This window comes from Camelus dromedarius, chromosome 11 (assembly GCF_036321535.1).
Source record: "Camelus dromedarius isolate mCamDro1 chromosome 11, mCamDro1.pat, whole genome shotgun sequence".
NCBI classification, from domain to species: Eukaryota; Metazoa; Chordata; class Mammalia; order Artiodactyla; family Camelidae; genus Camelus; species Camelus dromedarius.
The window spans coordinates 43,380,537-43,401,945 of NC_087446.1; the positions used below are offsets into that span (position 1 = coordinate 43,380,537).

A 21,409-nucleotide genomic window follows, 5' to 3' on the forward strand; every position below is an offset into this window, starting at 1 on the left:
TTGTCAACCTCTTGATTTTAGCCATTTGGTGAGTAAGTAGTGATATTTCATTGTGGTATTTATTTTCATTTCTCTGAATATTAATGAGGATAAGCATCTTTTTATGTTTATTAGTCATCTGGGGTGTGTGTATGTGTATGTGTGTGATATTCCTGTTTGTCTGTTTTTCTCTTGGCTGCCTGTCTGTCTCTCTTCTCTTTTTCTTGATTTGTAACAGTTGTTCTTATATTCTTCTGGAAACATGTAGCAGATAACTTCCTCCATTCAATGACTTGCTTTTTATGCTTTTATAGTATATTTTGATTACCAGAAGTTCCTAATGTTAAAATAGTTTACTTTGTCAGTCTTTTCCTTTAGGGTTAGCTGCTAGTTTATGTCTGTTTTCAGAAGCTGCTTTCCTCCAAATCATAAAGATATTCTCCTATATCATCATCTCAGAGTTTTATTGTTTTATCTTTCACGTTTAGATCCACAATCCATCTGAAGTTTACATATTTTATAATTGGTAGGGGATCAAACTTTGCTAATGCTGTTTTCAGTCAGTAAAATGATGGGTTCCCAGTCCAACTCCAGTTTGTTCTGTATAATAAATCCTATTGTGGCTTTATGTTAAAATTAGTCACGTGTTTTTGAAATGTGTGTAAAATCATAAAAGGTAAGTTTTTTGCTTGTCTTTATGGAAGTTAGGTTAGTTCTCTTGACAAAAGCTTCCAATAACATCAAGTTTAAGGACTTAGTTTCACAATAGGCAGTTCCACAGCTATTCTGAGTTACACTTTTTAAGTCTTTTGAATGTTATGGTTAAAGTGGGGATGGCAATTGTGGGTAGATCAAAGTAAACTCGTCAAAAAAATTCCAAGGGGCCCTGGGCTGTTTGCGTATATCTACACCTCACCTTCCTGTTGTCTCTCCCACCTCACCTAAAGCGATCGCCTTCCTCGCAGCCTCACTGAAGCTGTGAGGCGGGGCCATCGATTAGCCGCGGCTTCCTGGCGGCGGCCGCTCGGCTGGTCGGGGCTGGGCTGCTTCCTGCGGAAGTGGCTCGGAGGCCGTTGTGCCGGCGTCGTGTCCCTAGCTCCGCGGGGCGGCTTTGTGGGGGTCTGTGCCAACATGGCTGACCAGGACCCCCGCTACCCCTGCTCCTCGATCGAGGACGACTTCAACTATGGCAGCTGCGTGGCCTCCGCCAGCGTGCACATCCGAATGGGTACGACACCCCTTGTCCGGCCCCTCCCGGCCGCCGCTGGTCGGTCCCGCCGCGCCGCTGGCCCCTGGGGGCGGGTGTCCGGCTTCCGAGCCGAGCCGAGCCGACCTCTCTCTCCCCAGCGGGGATCGTGGGAGAGCGCAGGTCTCCTGGGGCTCAGAGGGCAGCCTTCCCGACTCCTGCTGGCCCTCCGGCTCGGAGGAAGGGCGTCGTCCCCAGGCAGGAGCTCAGAGGGACAGGCGGAACGGTACCCCAGCTGTGCGCTCAGAAACCTAACCTGGAGCCCATCCTGCTCGAACCGTGTCTTCTTCGGGGTAGAAGGGGACGGCTGAAAACCTCAGCAGCCTGAATTTGGCATCTTTCAATTAAAAAGAAAAAAAAAAGCACGGGTTATTTTTCGGTGAAAATCAGTTTAATATACGATCATTGTGACGTACATCTGAATGGAGTTAACTGCTTGAATGTTTTCGGTTTAGGGGGATGTGGACGCGTTTCAAGTTTCTGTGTCCTTGTCGGTTTCCTTCCCTGGATTGTAACTTCAGTGAGGGCAGGGACCATTATCTATCTCATAGTTCTTTTCTCACTGCAGGACTCAACGTAGGTGGGTTACTGAGGCGGTTGTTGGGAATGGAAGTTTCCCAAGTCAATCAACATGCCATGTTAGCTGTAAGTTATGCAGTATGCAGTGGGCAGAAATTATTTTGAATTTAAAATGCTCAGCTTCATGTAAGTGGAATTCATTGTCCGCTCTAGTTTAGCCAATTGATCGCAAAAGCTGCCCCGGATTTTCATTGTATCCGACAGCTGGAACTTGTTGGGAAGAGGAGTTATATAGCACTTATGCACTAAGAATCTTGATCCCCCAGCATCTATATTTCTGGAATTGAATTTTGGAATTATTTTGGCAAGTGAGCTTAGTTTTTTTAATTAGAGATTTTAATTCTGGTAAAATACACATAACATTAAAATTTTACCTTCTTAACCATTTTTAAGTGTACAGTTCAGTGTGCAGTGTTAAGTATATTTGCATTGTTCTGCGACTAATCGCCAGAACTTTTTCATCTTGCAAGACTGAAACTGTACCATCAACTTCCTGCTTTCCTCTCCCCTAAGCCCCAGGCAGTCTCTATTATGCTTTTCTTTTTTATGAATTTGGCCACTCGGGATACTTCACATAAGTGGAGTCATACTGTACTTGTCATTTTGTGACTGGCATATTTCAATTAGCATGTTTTCAGGGTGCATTCATTTTGTAGCATTTGTCAGAATGTCTTTCCTTTTTAAGGCTGAATAATTTCCCTTGTATGTATAAACCACATTTCGTTTATTCATTCATTTGTTGGTGGACACTTGGGTTGCTTCCACTTGACTCTGAATAATGTTGCCATAAACGTGGGTGTACAAATATCCCTTTGTGACCCTACTGTCCTTTTTGATAATATGCCCCAAAGTGGAATTGCTGGATCATGTATGTTTTAGTGAAAAACCTGAGTTTTTCCCTCCTGTATTTCTCCTTTACTACTCACACAGGGTACTCCACTTCTGGCACTTCTGGTCAACAAAAGTGTGGGGACTTTTCCCCACTTGAAGCAATTCTCCAGGGCACCAGCTGGGTGTCCTACAATTTAACTCAACTCTGACACTATGGAGCACTAGGAGATAGTGTCAAATCCCCGTGGGTCAAGGTCTGTCCCACAAGACTGTGCCCATGCTATTTCACATGCCTATTGCAAGTAGTAGGTCCCTAGGTTACTCACAGCGTCTGTCAGAGTTGGCTATAAATGGGAGTTTCCCATGACCCTTCCTTGGGTTTGATTCCTTTTGAGTGTGGCTCACATAATTCAGGGAAACACTTAGGTTTACCATTTTATTAAAGGATACAGATCAACAGCCAGATGAAGAGATAGAGGGTGAGGTCTGGGAGGGTCCCAAGCACAGGAGCTTCTGTCCTCATGGTGTTGGGGTGCATCACCCTCTCCATGTCCCATATTATTGGGGTTTTATGGAGACTTCTTCACATAGGCATGATCGATCGTTAACTCCATCTTCAACCCTTCTCCCATCTCAAGAGAGTAGGGTGCAGGGCTGAAACTTCCAAGCTTCTAATCATGGCTCCTTCTTTCCAAAGGCAGCTCTCCTGGAGTCCATCCAGAGTTACCTCATTAGAACAAAAGACACTTCTATCACCCAGGAAGTTACAAGGGTTTCAGGAACCCTGTGTCAGGAAAATTGGGCTGGTAACTAAGCCCAACCTGTATTAGAAAGTAATGTCTAGGGGAGGGGATGGCTCAGTGGTAAGAGCACATGCTTAGCATGCATGAGATCCGGGGTTCAATCCCCAGTACCTCCAGTAAAAAAAAATAAATAAAATAGATAAATAAGGAAAGTAATGTCTCATCTGTCTCTGTTTTTTTTTTTTTTGCTAATTAAAAGATAAAACAATAATGCCCCCCCCAACCCCCCGTTTTGTAAGCCAATTGTGCTGGCTAACCTAATGCCTTAAGGAGAGCAGTTATGACTTCCGCTTTCTCGTTGCCTTTACATGTAGTAAAAAGGGGTTGCTTTGAAAATGTACATTTTCTGGAAAATACTTTTGAAATATTATACATTTAAAATGTCAGGGCTCATTGGTAGAAAACAACAAATCATGAAGCTACAGAAAAATTATGTGAGAATGGAATCTGAGTACAGCCTCTACCTTGAACATTTTTATGGTGCCAATTAAGCTAGTATATATAATTGTTGTATATATAATGTATAATAGTCTATTAAACTAGTCTGTTTTAGCAATATGCTAATTTATTTTTTTGAAACACTGAGACATACTGTTTTGTAGACTCAGAAGCACAGCATTATGATCTGTGGGATTATTTTATACATACTTTTCTGCAACCATGTATTTTCACTTAATATATCTTGCATTTAAAAAACAGCAGTATATACAGTTTTATCATATTATTTTAAACTACAGTGATCTTCCATAGTACGTATGTACCATAATCTGTTTAATCATCTGACGGATATTTAGATTAGTACTTTTGTTTCTTTTTATTCCTTCAAATAGTGCTTTAGGGAACATTCTTACATATTTCTGTGAATTTCCCCAAGTATTGCTCTAGGATAAATTTTTAGAAGTGAAATTATAGGGTCCAAAGAGTATGTGCATTTAAAATTTGATGTCATCAACTATCTTCCAAAGAGATTGCACCTGTTGACTCTCCAGCAAACAGTATATGAGGGCACCGTTTTTTGCACCCTCACCAACACTGAGATCATCAAACTTTTTAATATTTGGCAATCTGGTAGATCAGAGGTTGGCAAACATTTTCTGCAGAGGGCCAAATAGTAAATATTTTCAGCTTTGTGGGGCTGTAAGGTCTCTATGCCAGTTACTCACCTTTGCCATTATAGTGCAAAAGCAGTAGAGGACACATAAAGGAGAGAATGCGACCATGCCCAGTAAAACTTTTGCTTACAAAATCAGGTAACGTGCTGGATTTGGCTCTTGGCCATAGTTTGCTGACTCTTGTGGTAGGTAAAAAAATGTTATCTTGTTTTAATCTGCATTCCTTTAGCTAGGTGTGTGATGGTTAACTTTTTTTTTTTTTAACAAAACTTTGTTGGGTTCCCTACTGATATTAAGGATATAGCAATAACCAGATAATATTTCAGTCCTCAAGAGTTGCTATTTGGGTGGGGCAGTGGGGGGTAACAGACCCTAAAGTAGTAAGCAAATAAGTAGACTGCTAGCTGTGATACGTTCTCTGAAGAAAAGAATCAGTGATGGAATAAAGACTAGGGTTTAGAATAGCAGCTATTTTAGTTAAGGAGTAGGCAGGGAAAGAACTCTTAAAGGAGCTGTCAGTTATGTTGTCGGAGGAGGAGCTAGCCAGGTGTATTAGTTACTTACTGCTTTATTAAAAATTACTCTCAAATTTATTAGCTTAAAACAAGAAATAGTTCTTATCTCACATAGTTAATGAGAGTCAGGAATCTGGGAGAGGCTTAGCTAGCTGGTTCTGACTCTGTCTCCTGAGTGTCCACTCAAGATGTGGGTGGGCTGGGACTGCAGTCAGCTGAAGGCTTGACTGGACTGGAGGATCTGCTTCCTGGAAACCTCATTCATGTGGATGTTGGCAGAAGGCCTTAGTTCCTTGCCACATGACCCTCTCCATAGGCTGTATGAGTGTTCTCATGGCATGGTGGCTGGCTTCCCCAAGAGCAGGTGATCCATGAGAGACTAACGAGGAAGCCACAGTGTAGTGTCTTTTATGACCTATTCATGGTAATCACACACATCATCACATCTCCCTTAAATCAGCTCAAAGTTCAGAATCTTGTGATCTAAATCAAATTCAGGGATGGGTGAGGCTCCTTGGGTGTGATTCCTTAAGTGTAGCTCCTCTGAGTACATTTTCTCTCACAGACTGTGAAACTAAAGAATTTTTTAATTACCTGTGTCCACACACACGACATCCAGTGGTAGGATGGATGTAATTTGGTGGTGTTTTTTTCCAGTAAAATCATTCAGAAAACTGTGTTGAGTATCCTACGATTCTTACTGAGGTTCACTCTAATAGGTAAAAGCCACACCCACATGTCTTAGAGTGAGCTTTGGCCAAGACTGATGGGTGACTTTCCTCAAGCCTCTCAGAAGCCCTGTTGTTTGGATGATTTTTCTGAGGGGCAATGTTGAATATTTGTGGGGTTTTAACAAAGGATTTTATAATCACGTCCTCTGTCTCCTTTTGCATTTTAGTATGAACAGTGAGAAGCCAACAAGTGCATGCTGTGTCTGGAAATCTCCTTAGTTTCATCACCCGTTTGATTAGGCACATTTTTTACTTCATGTATTCCCACAGGTGACAGTGTTTCTAAATTTTTTGCCAGTACTTAATGAGAATTCTTTTTCTTCCAGTTTCTGTAAGATTTTCCTCACTCTAAGTCCTTACCTGCAGCCTCCTCAAAGGCATCATCCTTCTCCAGTTTCTTTAAGGCTCTTTAAACTTCTGCCTCAAAGACCTGCCAGCTTCTGCCCACTCGTTGATTCCAAAGCCTCTTCCACATTTTAGGTTTTTGGTACAGCAGCACCCCACTTCCAGGCACCAAAATCCGTGTTAGTTTCCATTGCTGTGTAACAATTTACCACAAAGCTTAGTGGCTTGAATAAATGTTCATTATCAGTTTCTAAGAGCCAGGTATCTGAGTGATTCTAGCTCAGGGTTTGTCGTAGGTTGTGGTCAAGATGTTGGCTGGGCCTGCAGTCATTTGAAGGCCTGCCTGGTGCTGAGGGATATTCACTCATCATTGTTCGCAGAAGGCTTCAGTCTCCCTGGCTCTTGGCCGAAGACCTCACTCTCCCACCTCATGGACCTTTCCTTAGGAATACTTGAGATTTCTCACTACATGGCATCTCCTAGAGCATTTATTCTCAGTGGGGACAGTATGGCCTCCAAGAGGGTGAAAATTAGTTCTTGAGGTGGAGGGCAGAAATCTGATATTTCAATGGTTTCAGCCTTTCAGAGGTCTGTGGGACATAAACAGATGTACACTGTATGAGTGGCATTAAAATTTTATTGGAGAGCTATTAGGAAAACAATATCCAGAAGGCTTCTTAGATGGGCAGTGATGAAAAAAAGGTTGAGAAATACTGCTTTAGAGCAAGTGATCTAAGAAAGAGCAAGTAGGTAGTCACAGTGCCTTAAAAGTTTTTTTTAAATTGAGCTATAATTGACAGGTACTGCCTTTTATGACAGTCTTAGAAATAACACACACTGTCACTTCTGCGTTACTCTTTTTGTTAGAGGTGAGTCACTTGAAGGGAGTGTCAAAAGTTATGGAGTTATTTTAAACCATCAGTTCATGTAAAGAACGATAAGGGCACTCCAGGCAGAGGAAACAGCAAGGGCAAAAGAAGGATTTGGCATGTTTGGGGAACGAGGGGTAGCTAGTGTGGGTAAAACACAGTGAGGAAAGGGAAGAGTGGTGTGAGATGAGGTTAGAAAGGCTCTGTATCTTGTGGGGCCCATAAAACCTTGAAAATTTTATTCTAAGTGTAAGGGAAATAAAAGTATTTAAGCAGGGAGTCAGACAATATGGATTACTTTAGAGAAAGATCTCTGACAGCTGTGTGGAGAGTGAATTGAGACAATAGGTGGGACCAGTGAAAGCATGGCGACCAATTAGAAGTCTGCTTTCATAGGCCAGGTGGGAGGTCACACAGACTGACTGCGGAGGTAGCAGAGGAGACCCAAGAGTGGGCATGCTGGGCTCTGAAGGTGGAAGCTACAGTAGTTGCTGATGGATTGGGAGAAGGGAGGGGAAGCGGAAGCGGAGATGACTCCTTACGTTTTGGGCTTGGGGGATGTTGGTGCTGGTGACACATTTAGGTAGAAATGAAGAGCTCCTGTTTTAGCCTAAGTCTGAGTAGATAGGGGAGAAATAGCAGTAGAAAGGGGGAAGTAGAAGGGCAGAAATAAGGGCTCGAGAAGAAAATAGAAAGATTGCTGTTTGGCTTGTATTCGTCTCATGTCCCATCTTTTATTTTTCCCTGTGAGCTGCATATGTATATCTTATGCCACCTGTTATATAAGTTATTCAAAGTGGGTATCAAATGTTTTTTCATGGGATTTAAGTCCCTATTTTTAAAAGTTGTGATCTAGAGTATCTGCATAAGGATTATTTTTATGATGAATTTATTGGCTTAGCGTAGGTTTCTTTAAAGTATTTTTCTATTACAAAAGTAATAAGTATTTATTGGTGTTATATTAAAAAAACACAGATTAGCAAAGAATTGAACATGGAAATCATCCTCAGTCATATTGCTCAGAAAAAACCATTATTAACACCTTTGTGTGTATTCTTTCAGTCTTTTATCACATATGCGCTTGTACACACACACAAGTATGAATAAACATAAAATGGTAAGTATTAACACTGACTTCCACTGCTTAATTGAGAATATATATTATGTGGAATGGGTTTGAGTTACATAAGGTGTAGAGTAGGGTATCAAATTAAAATACGTGATTTTTTTTTTTTAACTCCAGAAATATCCCTTGGAGGAATAATGGTTTGACCTCTGGTTTAGTAATTAAAGTTGCAGAAAGGTAGCCCAAAAAATGTTGTTCATGGCAGTAATATATTTTTTTTTCTACTTTTGTGAAAAAGGTGGAAATGACCTCCGAAAGCTTGCAGATATCAGGGTGTTTTTAAGAAAGTACGTTGTAGATGTGCTGTGGAGATGAACACTGTCTGCTTTTGGTTCAAGATAAATACCTCTGCCTAGGCCAAAACAGAACTGATCCTGTGACTGAGTCATTGGTTTACATGTTCAGTAAAAGCTGTTTAGGACATTAGGAACAACTCCCTGGATGTTATGGAAAGGGTGCCAGAAGGAAACATTGATTAAGATTTAAATTGGGGGCCTTTTAAGGAGTAAATCTTCAGTATTTATGAAAATTCTCTTATTCTTATAAAATATTTATTAATTTGGCAGACGTGCTATCAATGTACTTCATCCTTTCTTGAGAATTTAGGTCTTCAGTAGGAATTTTTTTCAAAGAGAACCTTTTTTATATGCACATTGTCATGAGGAGCAAGAGACAATATCATACCTTTTGTTGGGTAAAAGTCATTCAGCAGTAGTTTTCTTGCCTACCTAAGCACAGTACTCCATGTGAGTTATGTGGCTCCATTATTGTTTCAGAATAACGCTCTTTCTCTTCCCTGACTGGCAAAATTCACCTTTCATTAATTCAATATAAATTTTTTTAAAAGCAAATAAAATTTAATGAGTATTCTGTGCCATCCTCTTGGCTGGGTGCTAGGAGCCTGAGAATGAATAAGTCATGCTCCCTATTATTAGGAGCCTTTTTAGTCTGTATAGTCTAATAGGAGTGAAGGGCAAGTAGACTTCTCACTTAGGAAATAAAGTGATTAGAAGCATGTTAGGGTCCCTTGGGAACATAAGGAGGACCATCTAGTTCAGACTGAGGAACTGAGAAAGGCAAAGTCTTGAAAGATGATGAGCAGTTTGTTAAGGGGGTGAGGGGAGGGTATTATCAGTCTGTGTACATGGAGGAGGTGGGAACTGTTGTCAATATTTTATTTCTGAAGCTGGTGGTGAGTTGGGTGTTTGCTGTATTATTTTTATCATCTGCATATCAGAAGACCGTAATAAGTATTTTTTAATCATTAGGCCTTGGAGTTGATTTATGGATGTTGGTAAGCATTTCTCACATAGAAACTAGAAGCAGAGGTTGTAGAAGTGAGAAATAAAAGTAGGTGAGTGAAAGTAAGTTTATATATTGTTTGCCTTGAAAGGATAAACTTCATTTTGGGGAGACATTTGTACTGCTTGGAAATGAAGATTTCTTTTAAAAATTTATATCTGACCATATGCTTCCTATTCCAGCTTTGCAGTTTCAAGATAGATTTGTTCTTTAAAGTGTTCTGTTTTTAATCTTTTGCTTTATTTTATGTTGTACAAATATGCATTCAACACTGTCTTTTTATTTTGATGAAAACATTTATATTCTGGCCTCTTAATGTTTTTTAAGCTCATGCTTCCTGGAGGAGGATAGTTACCACTTACAATTTTGGATTTCTTTGGAGGCGTTTCGTTTTTTCAGTTTTAGTTGCAGACTACATTATTGGGATTGAGATTTAAGAAGGAACACATACAACAGTTTAATGTTTCTAAGAAGAAATTTGATCTTGCTGTTCTCTGGTAAATGCTTAAGAAAATCGTCATGTGTAATTTTTTTCTCTTTCAGCCTTTCTAAGAAAAGTCTACAGCATCCTTTCTCTGCAAGTTCTCTTAACTACGGTGACATCTGCATTTTTTTTATACTTTGATTCCATACGGACATTTGTACATGAAAGGTAAGGTAATGATGTGATTCTGAATCATTTTCAGCCACTGCATATGACTGAAAGGGCATAATATGAGCAAAGTTAGGTTTTTTTTTTCTATTAACCTTTGCAGTTAGAATGTAAAAAATGTTCATTACTAACTCTTCTAAATAAGTTTTGATAAGGAAAATGTTCTACAACATGGTATTTACCTCTGAACATTTTAGCTTACAGTTTCATAGGGTTCAACTCTCATCTCATGGAGTAGTATTAAGAATTTTCAGTGCATGCAGTTTTTTAAGTCTTCATTTTTTTGCATATATTAGACTTATGCCCTGTCTCCAAAGCCTAAGACAGTACTTGAAAAGTAAAGATAGTTAAAAAAAAAAAAAAGATTTAATTTATCTTACGGTTGACTCAAACGAGGAAAATTTCACTGAAAAGTTTTCAGAGGAATTCCGTATGATTCATCCCTAATTTGTTTAAGATCTGACCTCCAAAATAATTATTTCCATGGCTAAAAGTAATATAGGGTTTTTTTGTATTCAAAGAAAGGAAAAATAAAGAATGAACATTTTCTTAGCAGTAGATACTTTCTGTCCTACGTCTCTTTACAAAAGGGAAGTCATGAACTATTTGTTTGCTACTTGAAGTAAAGTTCTTCAACTTAAATCACAGCTGGATAGTAAATACTCTAAAAAATATGTATCAAATTTGTTAATTTATTGGTTTTTCTTTATTTCTTTAATAATAACTATTATTTGAATACTTATTCTTTATTGTATTTTAGTTTAAAAAAAGCAGTAATTGCAAACATTATTCAAATATGATAGAAGTTCATGAAGTAAAAAGGCCAAGTCTTCCCCATTCATTGTGGGGAAGATTCTTTGTCCTGCTCCTCCTCATCTCACACTCCTCAAGTTTTCTACAAGGAAAAATAATTTTTTTTTTGAAAAATAATTTCTTTTGATAGTTTGGTGTAGAGCCTTCCAGATTTTTTCCCCCTATACTTTCATAAATACACAGATAAATTTTATTAAATTGGATAATACTATTTATGGTATTTTTAAACTTGGGAATGGTTTTAATGTTTTGTCTTTCAGTCCTGCCTTAATTTTGGTGTTTGCCCTTGGATCTTTGGGTTTGATTTTCGCCCTGACTTTAAACAGACATAAGCATCCCCTTAACCTGTACCTGCTTTTTGGATTTGTGAGTACTTTGACAATATCTGTTCCTTTAACATTTGTTCCTGAGTGTTAAACTTTTTTATTTAGTTGAATGCATATACATATGTAACAGAACAAAATTAATGAGTTTTTTTTAAAATTCAAGGCTTTACGTTTATAATGGCCTATCAGTTGGTGGATAAAATCTAACTAGAGTAAGCACATAAAACAAAGATATGTAATTAAGGAAAAGAGAACCTAGAGGATGAAGCTTGATATCCCTAAATGTTTTATTTAGCATATGAGTTCAGTTACTTATGACATGGCTTAAACAATGACAAGATAACAATGGCCTAAACAGGATGGGTTAACTTCTCTTTCAGGTAAAAATTTGAAGGTTTAATGAAGTGTCAGGGACCCAGACATCTACTATAGTTAAGACATTTCTTAAGTGTTTGCATAGTACAAGAGAGCTCACTGCCATATCCACATTCTATCCATTTATTTTAAAAAACAAAAAGAGAAAGAGGAGAGTAGGCTTCTTTGCTTTTTGAGATTGTGTACCTGCCTTGCTACTCTATTGACTAGAATGCAGTCTTGTGACCAGATCTAGCTGCAAGGGAGGCTGGAAAATGTATTGTTTAATCTGAACAGCTATGTGTTCAGGTAAAAATTCTGTTACTAGGGAAGAAAGAGAGGATAAATACTGGAAGACAGTTTCAAGACTGCCACACAAAATACTACCTAGATATTTTATTCCTCCTGTATTTGTTTGTGTGAGATAGTGATGTTTTTATTAATGTGCATGTGATTTGCAATTTCATTTTTATTTATTAGAGTGAGAAAAATAGAATTTTCTATATTATTTCTAGAATCTTCCTGTTACAGATATGAAAAATCTAGTTGAGTTTAAGGAGTGATGGGATCACAATTTCAATCTAAATATTCTTACTCAATACACTGAAGTTTCCGTTTCATTATGGTGGGTCATATACTTCCCAAGGCTGCCCCTGAAGCTAAAATGAGATCATGCATATAGAATCACCTTCAACGCCTGGATATTAGAACATGTACATGACATAGTGTAAACTTTACTTGCATTTATGTAATTTCAGTTTCTTTTTCTTAGACACTGTTGGAAGCTCTGACTGTGGCCTTTGTTGGTAAGCTATAATTGTGCTTTTTTTAATGTGGATAAATTGTTTGGGTAAAAAGGTGTTGGGGCTAAAGCTTAATATCACGGAATGCCATATTCAAAAATGTGGCATAGAATGAGGAATTCCTGAAATATAAGCACAAATTAAATGTTTATGTAATTCAGCTGAGTTCAGAGGAAGTAGAGAAGAATTGGGAAAACAGTAGAAATGGAGAACAGTATCCATTTTGTTTATCCATTTGTAAAAATAAGACAACAGTAGCTAATCTTTTCCCTAATTTAAAGGGATCTTAGAAGAACTGATAACATGTTTTGAGCCATGTACTTATCACATGAGCTCAGCATCTCTAATTGCCTGCATTGAACTCTGCTTTATTATTATATCCTCATATTTTGTCACATGGCACTACAAGAAACAGTGGCAATTTCTGGTTTGTATTTTGTATTACGTATGTATTTGAAAGGAAATGTCTGTTATAATCACTTGGTGTACCTATGTAATGACTCACATAAAAAATTTTGTGATTCATTAACAGTAAAAATTCTAATTGTCTCAAAATGATTAATATGGGGTACCAAAAAGAGAGGAATTAACTATGACTCTCAATAACAGTAAATTGTTAATCCTTATGGTTAATATATTTGTCTCTTCCTGTTTTGTCATTACTGGTTTTAACTTTTTTATGCCAGTTACATAGAATCTATGTTGTTTGGTAGTCTGTCTCTTCCTTTTACAAAAGAATAAGAATATGAATAAATAATAATAACCACTAAAATAAATAGCATTGAAATTTCTTAGCACAGAGAAGAGGTATTATTAATATTTACTTATTATTAGTGTTATTCTCTATTAATGTTACTTACTATTAATGTTATTATCTGGTCCATCTCTGTCCTCCCTGGCTCTCACCATTTGTAAGGGATGTACGAGAGAGATTTATTTCAGGGTAATTGGAATCCACCTAATCTTACACTCAAATTTCTGACAAGAAGCAAAAATGATTTCATGTTTTATCTTTTCTGTGTTCACCTTCCTAATCCTGTAATGCATAGAGAAATTCCAACTGTTTAGCATTTAGGGATAGAAAAAACTTGGATAATAATTCCCCCCAAATTAAAAATTACTTAATGGTTTTGGGTTCAAAGCACTTAACTTCCTTTAAGAGGTTATAATTTAACATTCTTGTTAAAATATTAAGCAGTTGTATTACAACAGCCATAGTCAATCCAGATGATTATTCTAAAATTACAGAAGGGAATTTGGTATATATTCAGTAAACCCCCAATAAGGTACTCCACGATAAATGCAGATTTGGGTATGAAGCAATCAGTGGTTGCGTGTGCGCGCTCTCTCTCTCTCTCTCTCTCTCTCTCTCTCTCTGTTCCCTTTGGGGTTGGTGAATGGCAGACAACCCCAGACAGCCCCAGTGTTTTTCTGGCCCAGGAATTCCCAGCCAGCCACAGGACCCAGAATCACCCCTATTGATATTTAAGCCACAGTTGATGATAAACTGCAGCTGGGACAGGGAAGGATGAGAATCATTTCACCAGATCCCCCAAACCCCTAACCAGCTAGCTGTGTAATACCGCTCCAGTCATTCCTTTAACTTCATAATAATGTGACCCCCTTATGTCATATACTTTGGAGCCTGTTTATTGTGTTATGAGTGTGGTTTTACTGTATCAATATTCAAGGCTAAATAAGGAATCTTTTCATAATTGTTTTTATTGGCAAGTAGTATATGACAAAAAATAGAGCACTTCTATGAAATGACAGAAACAAACTTTTATATTGAGTATGTTTATATATATCTTTAATCAGTGTTTTATAATTTTACAGTTACTTTCTATGATGTGAATATTGTTCTGCAAGCTTTTATACTGACAACTGCAGTATTTCTTGGTTTGACTGTATATACTCTACAATCTAAGAGAGACTTCAGCAAGTTTGGAGGAGGGTAAGTTATATATATGTCATGGCTATGATAGGTAGGTATCTTAATACTACTTAGTTTTGAGAGAAGTGCTATACTGTTAGCTTTGGATACTTTTAAACTGGAGGATAATGAGAGGTCATCTCTCTGAGTACTAGGGCCAGGCCCTACTCTCCCGGAGCATACTAGGAGATGAAAAGTGGCTTTGAGTCATTTGCTTCCCCTGTGTATTTAAAAAAGAAGTGAATGCCAAAAAAATCAGCTTTTTAGGGAAGCTTTTTAGGGAAGCGAGGCTTGCGTGCTTTACAGATGGTATGAAGTTTACCTAAATTATTAAGGTCTTTGTCTTGATGTAAATGTTACCAAATGTTACATCCACATCTTTGTGCAAAAGCACGATAATTGACCAAGGTGCTGGCGATGTCTGTGTGAACTTTAAAATCTTCTTGATCCATCCAAATTAACCTGTATCCTTCTTCAAACTAATAAACATAGGGAACGATCCTTTTTCTGTTTGAGTAATGGTACTGTATTGTCTTCACCTTGGAAACAATGAATAGACTTTCCTAATAAGCTCACAGTGGCTTCCTGTTGGCACATAATCACCCAAACATTTTCTGTTCTTTTTGCTGTTACAACACTAAAAATTTACAAATGGTCTACTCTTGCACAAGTTTCTTTCCTCCCCCTTTTTTCCCCCTGGTAATCTAGATTACCAGAAGTCACTACTGGGATAAAATATAGTTGGTCACCCAATACTGACAATTGTGCAAGATGCTTACATAGTTGGATTAGAATGGAATTTGATTTAGGGAGAGGCAACTTTTTATTTGTTTGTTTCCTGTTTTGTATGTGTATGTGTGGGGGAGGGATGTTTTGTACATATTTGTATGGTATGTATAATGAAGGATTTGCTCTCTGCTGCTTCTTCAGCTGTATTCCTTCCCCCATCCACTCTGCTATAGTCCCTAGAACTACTGTTCAAGTAAACAATCTCTCCTATATTTCAGCCTCTTCAGAATAGATTTTCTTCTTCCTTATCTCAGCTGAAACTCGATTCCTTGCTGAGAATGCTGTTCTCTAGCTGCTCGTTCTCCCACACCCTGTGTTGTTTGTGTGGGACTTAGTGTTGAAAACTGCTTCAGTCCCTTGTGCTTCTTTCATTATTCCTTCAACATGTTGAACATTCATTGCTTTAAGGTTTATGCTGTCTGGCTGTGTACTTCCTGCTCTTTCTCAGTAATGTCACTCATTCTGTTTTTGGTCAAACTTCCTCATGCTTTATAAAGATTTGAGCATCAAACCACGTTAGTCCCATCCATCACCTTAGCTTCTCAATATCTCTGGACCCCTTCTACTCCAGCAACTTTCATCTCCCTGCCATGGCCACACTGTGGACCCTTGTCATCACTAGGGATTGTTCCGTTGCTGAAATCTCAGATGTCAGTGTCTCATTCTCTTTCTTCAACCTCCTGTCCTTCTATCTCTCTATCTTTCTTTACTCCCTTGACACCCAGCTACTATTCCTCTACCTCCTTGAACTTAAGAAATATATTTTTTAATGACATTGTTTACTAATTCTATCATTGTATCATTTTTGAATTTGTTTCTATTGATTGATTTTTCTCCTTGGTCATATTTCCTTGATTTTTTTTTGCATGCCTTTATAATTTCTGATTGGATGCTGGTCATTGTAAATTTTACATTGTTGATCGGAGTGTTATATTAAATATGTTTGGCTATGTTCTTCTAGGAAGCAGTTAAGTTCTTTGGAAACTCTCTGAACCTTTTGAGGTTTGCTTTTAAGTTCTGTTAACTGGGTCCAGAACAGCTTTTAGTTTAGGGCTAATTTGGCCCCACTGTTGAGACAGTAGCCTTCTGAGGATTACTCAGAGTTCTATGTCTTAGGTTTTTCCACTCTGGCTGGTGTGAATGCAGACTATTCCTGGCCCTGTGTGAGCTCTGAGGATTGTTCTGCCTACTTCTCCATGGTACTTCTTCCTCCCGCCATTATCACTTCCTCACACGTATGCATTAAGTACTCAGCTAAAGTCTTGAGGGAAGCCTCTCCTTGCAACTACAACGAAACCACAACTGACTGTTAGACAACCATCGAAAAAAGACTGGAACCTAGCAAAGAAGATCATCTTCAACTAGAAACATGAAGAGGGAACCACAACAGGATGGTAGGAGGGGCGTGCTTGTGGTATCACTGGGCCCCATATCCTGCGGGTGGGCGACCCACAAGCTGAAGAGTAATTAAGTCGCAGAGGCCCTCCCACAGGAGTGAGCGCTCTAAGCCCCACGTCACGCACAGCCTGGGGTCCCGGCATCGGGAGGAGGAGGAGACCCCCGGACATCTGGTTTTGAAGGCCAGGGGGTCTTGGCTCTGGGAGCCCCACGGGACTGGGGGAAATGGAGACTTTACTTTCTTGGGAAGTGTACACAGACTCTCACATGTGCCAGGTCCATGGGCCCAGGCAGTGATTTCATAGGAACCTGGGCCAGGCCTGCCTGCTGGTTTTGGAGGGTCTCCTGGAGACGTAGGGGACGGCTGTGGCTCACCCAGGGGACATAAAAAAGCTGGTGGCGGACATTCTGGGAGTGTTCATCTACATGAGCTTTCCTGGAGGCTGACATCTTGATTGGATCAATAGCTCCAAGACCTAGCCCCACCCAACAGCCTGTAGGCTTAAGGGCTGGGAAGCCTCAGGCAAAATATACTGGGTGGGAACACAGCCCACCCATCAGCAGACTTCCTACGCCACAAACGCCTCTAGACACCAGAGGTTAAGGACCAAGCTTCACCCAGCAATGGGCAGGCACTGGCTCCTCCTGCCAGGAAACCTGCACAAGCCTCTAGTCCAGCCTCATGCACCAGGGGCAGATACCAGAAATAAGAAAACAGTAATCCCAAAGCCTGTGGAAGGAATCCACATATACAGGCCAGACTCTACACTAGGACTGGCTGGCCCCTCGCCCTTGGGTGACAAGAGAGGAGTGTACTGCTGGGACACATAGAACATCTCCTACAGAGGACCACCTCCCCAAGGTTGAGAAACATAACTTACCTACCTAAAAATACAAATAGAAAGATAAACAATATGAGGCAGCCGACTAATATCTCCCAGGCCAAGGCACAAGATGAAATCCCAGAAGAAATAAGTGATGAGGACATAGGCAATTTATCTGAGAAAGAGTTTAAAGTAATGATGGCGAAGATGTTCAGAGAACACAAGATGAGTATAGGTGCAGAGAGTGAAGTTTTTAACAAAGAACTGGAAAATATAAAGAATACTGAAACAGAGTTGAAGAATAAAATCACTGAAATGAATAACACACTAGAAGGAACCAAGAATAGACTAAATGAGGCAGAAGAACAGATCAATGAGCTAGAAGACAGATTAGTGGAAATCACTAATGCAGAACAGAAAAAAGAATGAAAAGAAATGAGGATAGTTTAAGAGAACTCTGGGACAACATGAAGAACATAAATATTTGCATCATAGGGGTCCCAGAAAGAGAAGAGAGAGAAAGAACCTGAGAAAATTTTTGAAGAGATAATAACTGAAAACTTCCCCAGTTGGGGAAAGGAAATAGTCACCCAAGTCCAGGAAGCACAGAAAGTGCCACACAGAATCAACCCAAAGAGAAACACACCAAGGCACACAGCCATCAAATTGACAACAATTAAGGATAAGGAGAAAATATTAAAATTAGCAAGAGAAAAGCAACAAATAACATACAAGGGAACTCCCATAAGGTTATCAGCTGATTTTTCAGTAGAAACTCTTCAGGCCAGAAGGGAGTGGCACACTATATTTAAAGTGATGAAAGGGGGAAACTTACAGCCAAGAATACTCTATCCAGCAAGGCTCTCGGTCAGACTTGATGGAGAAATCAAAAGCTTCACAGGTAAACAAAAGCTAAAAGAATTCAGCACCACCAAACCAGTTTTACAACAAATGTTAAAGGACCTTCTCTAATCTTCAAACCATAAGAAAAGAGAACAAAAAGAAGAAAGAGGAAAAAAAAAAAAAAAAGACATACAAAACATTACTTTGGCAGTTCAGGGTCTTTTATGGTTCCATGTAAAATTTGGGTTTGTTGTAGTTCTGTGGAGAACGTCCTGAGTATTTTGACAGGGATTGTGTTGGATCTGTACATTGCTTTGGGTAGTGTGGCCATCTTGATAGTACTGATTCTTCCAATCCAAGAGCATACGATATCTTTCCATTTCTTTTTATCATCTTCAATTTCCTTCTTCAGTGTTTTACAGTTTTCAGAGTATAGGTAACCTCCTTGGTTAAGTTTATTTCTAGGTATTTTGTTCTTTTCGATGCAATGGAAATATTTATGCCAGTTGTAAAATTCTGGCTTTTGAAGTGGAAAAAAAAGTGAATGAAGGGCTGCAAATGGCAAAATATCCTTCTTTCTTATGGGTGAGTTGTATTCCATGACATATGTATGCTGCATCTTCTTTATCCATTCATCTATTGATGTGCACTTATGATACTTCTATATCTTGGTAATTATAAATAATGTTGCTGTTAATAGTGGGGTGTATATATCTTTTTGAATTAATTCTTATTTTGTGGTTTGCATTATCCCTTTGGTAACTATGTAAGTTTAAAAAGGTAAAGCTCTAAATGTTCTTAGAAACAATGAACAGTACATTTATGTAAATTTTAAAAATACGTGCAGTGTGTTGTGTATATGTATTTACATGCAATACATTGTATACGTGCAGTCTAATTGAAACAATTCTACCTAATAAAACTGAAAAATGAAAAAAATTTTTTAAAAAGGAAAAAAAAAGTCTCGAGGGGAACCCTCTGCATACCACCAGAGCTTGCTAGCTCTCAGTGTAGCTCTCTCCTCTCTGGATCTTTGTCCTGCAAATTCTAGCCACTTTGGCTTCTCTGATCTCTAAATTCTTGTTTCTTCAACTCAAGGAAACCACAAGGCTCCATATGGATTCCTGTCCCTACATTGCGGCCTGGAAACTCTCTAGCTGGGTTACTTGTAGAGCTCACCTCCTGTGTTTCCTTTTTCTCAGGAGTCGCTGTCCTGTGCTGCTTGCTGTCCATTGTCTGGAAAATGTTGTTTCATGTATTTTGCCTGGTTTTTATTCAAGAAGGGAGGGTAAATTTTGTCCATGTACTTCCTTTGGCCTGAGGCAGCAGATGTATATTCAGGTTCCCAAGTCTCAGATAACAAAAGATTGACTTCTATATGACTTTGTCATATAATTAAATTTTATAAATAATTTATAATTATACTTTATATATATATAAATATGAATGGTAATTTATAAAATTATAGTAGTGGCAAATTTATGTACATAAAATAAGTTTTTTAATATAGCAGAATAAAATAGAGAGTATATTGGGAACTATAATGAATATGCATGTTCACAGAGTAATTTGTTATTGTTATTTGGAGTAGAAATGCAATTATGTTTCATTTGTTCATTTACCTATTTTCTAGGAGTTTTATAGCTCTGAATTAAAATACTTCTAATGATATTTAGCTTACATCAGTATTTTCTTTGTGTTCCAGTTGTGAAAGCTTTAAAATGATACTCTTAACTAGTTTTGTATACCATAAAAGCAGGTGTTGAGTAGATAGCTGTTCTCTCAATTTCTGGATATTCTACAGTATTCATTGTATATTTAAGAATTCTTACTATTCAGTTATTCTTTGGCAAATATCAAGATAGGTTTATTTCTTTAGAAAACGTTGAATGGGCTTACTAAGTTTTTTGGTTAGGAACAATATTCTAAATTGTTAATATTTTGTTTTACAGACTATTTGCTGTTTTGTGGATTTTGTGCTTATCAGGAATCTTGAGGGTAAGTTCTTTTGGAATGGTAACTTGAAATATAATATAAATAATCTCAAAAAGCTGTAAGAAGCTTCTTAGGATAGGACACTTAAGGAACATTGTATATAGAATGATTTAAAATGCTATGTTTTAAAAATCAAGGTCTTATTTTAATCACTATTTTTGATTGAAATAAAGATAAATGAACCAATGAGTTAAATTACATAGAAAGAGGCCCTCACTTGTAATTGCTAACCTTCAAGTGGCACATGTAATTCTGGAAAAGAAATATATTTTTAAAAAATTTATGATTGGAATGCTACTGTTTAAAGTCAGGTGGGTAATTTAATAGAAAAGGAAGATATCCACTGATTCCCCCATTTACTCTCTTATCCAACAGAAGTGAGGGTGGAGCTGCCTTATTTTTTTGGCTTTTAACATTTGTATTAAAAATTGTTCAGCATTGTTAAATATATATGTAGCACATGTAACTTAAGAGCAAGTAACTTAAGTATCCATAATGCTGTTCTTAAATATAAAATTATTAATCTGTTGCCTGTAGTTATTTTTTTACAGTGAGACGGTGGAGTTGCTCTTGGCTGGTGTAGGAGCCCTTCTTTTCTGCGGATTCATCATCTATGACACCCACTCACTGATGCACAGGCTGTCACCCGAAGAGTACGTATTAGCTGCCATCAGCCTCTACTTGGATATCATCAATCTGTTCCTGCATCTGTTGCGGATTTTGGAAGCAGTTAATAAAAAGTGATTGAAAGCAGTATGTAGAAATGGATTCACTAATAAAGTTTGAGATATAATTAACCATCGAATACTTTTATGATTTTATTTGTATGCTTTGTACTTCTGAGCTATTACTACAATATCATACTAATACATGTATTAGTATTATATAATACTAGTTATAATTACCTATAATATATATTATATTAAATATATAATAACTAGATTATATGACAGTAATATAAATCTTACTGTTTTTTATGGTATCTTAGTTTTAAATCCTTCATTTAGAATCTGAAGAGATACCAAAATTCTGTTTTTCAATTTTTTTCAATCCTAAACTTGCCATATATAGATTTTCATTTGCAATTCAAAAATAATGTTATGAGTAGATAAAATTAAGACTGTCAATTTCTTTGTCTAGTGATTTTATCTAAATTTTCCCTTAATTAAGTAATATTAGACTTGATTTTGATTTTAAAGTACTTGTGTCCTTACCATTATAAAGTGTAAGTCTCCTTTTAC

The 21,409-nt window shown here is 37.9% G+C and overlaps 1 protein-coding gene across 1 annotated transcript; it reads left to right on the forward strand.

The window, feature by feature from the left end:
* The first annotated feature begins 1,018 nt into the window (after window positions 1-1,018).
* On the forward strand, window positions 1,019-20,965 carry TMBIM4 (transmembrane BAX inhibitor motif containing 4). Its single transcript, XM_031462793.2, has 7 exons — window positions 1,019-1,207; window positions 9,982-10,090; window positions 11,164-11,269; window positions 12,356-12,389; window positions 14,223-14,340; window positions 20,126-20,171; window positions 20,706-20,965. Exons 1-7 carry the CDS (start codon window positions 1,111-1,113, stop codon window positions 20,910-20,912), a joined length of 717 nt encoding a protein of 238 aa, XP_031318653.1. The 5' UTR covers window positions 1,019-1,110; the 3' UTR covers window positions 20,913-20,965.
* The last annotated feature ends 444 nt before the right edge of the window (window positions 20,966-21,409 follow it).

Bases quoted from the DNA above. Each gene is read 5' to 3' on its own strand.
- TMBIM4 (XM_031462793.2), top strand. From the start codon at position 1,111: ATGGCTGACCAGGACCCCCGCTACCCCTGCTCCTCGATCGAGGACGAC. The intron at 10,091-11,163 runs GTAAGGTAATGA...TTTGTCTTTCAG, and splicing joins CGGACATTTGTACATGAAAG to TCCTGCCTTAATTTTGGTGT. The intron at 12,390-14,222 runs GTAAGCTATAAT...ATAATTTTACAG, and splicing joins TCTGACTGTGGCCTTTGTTG to TTACTTTCTATGATGTGAAT.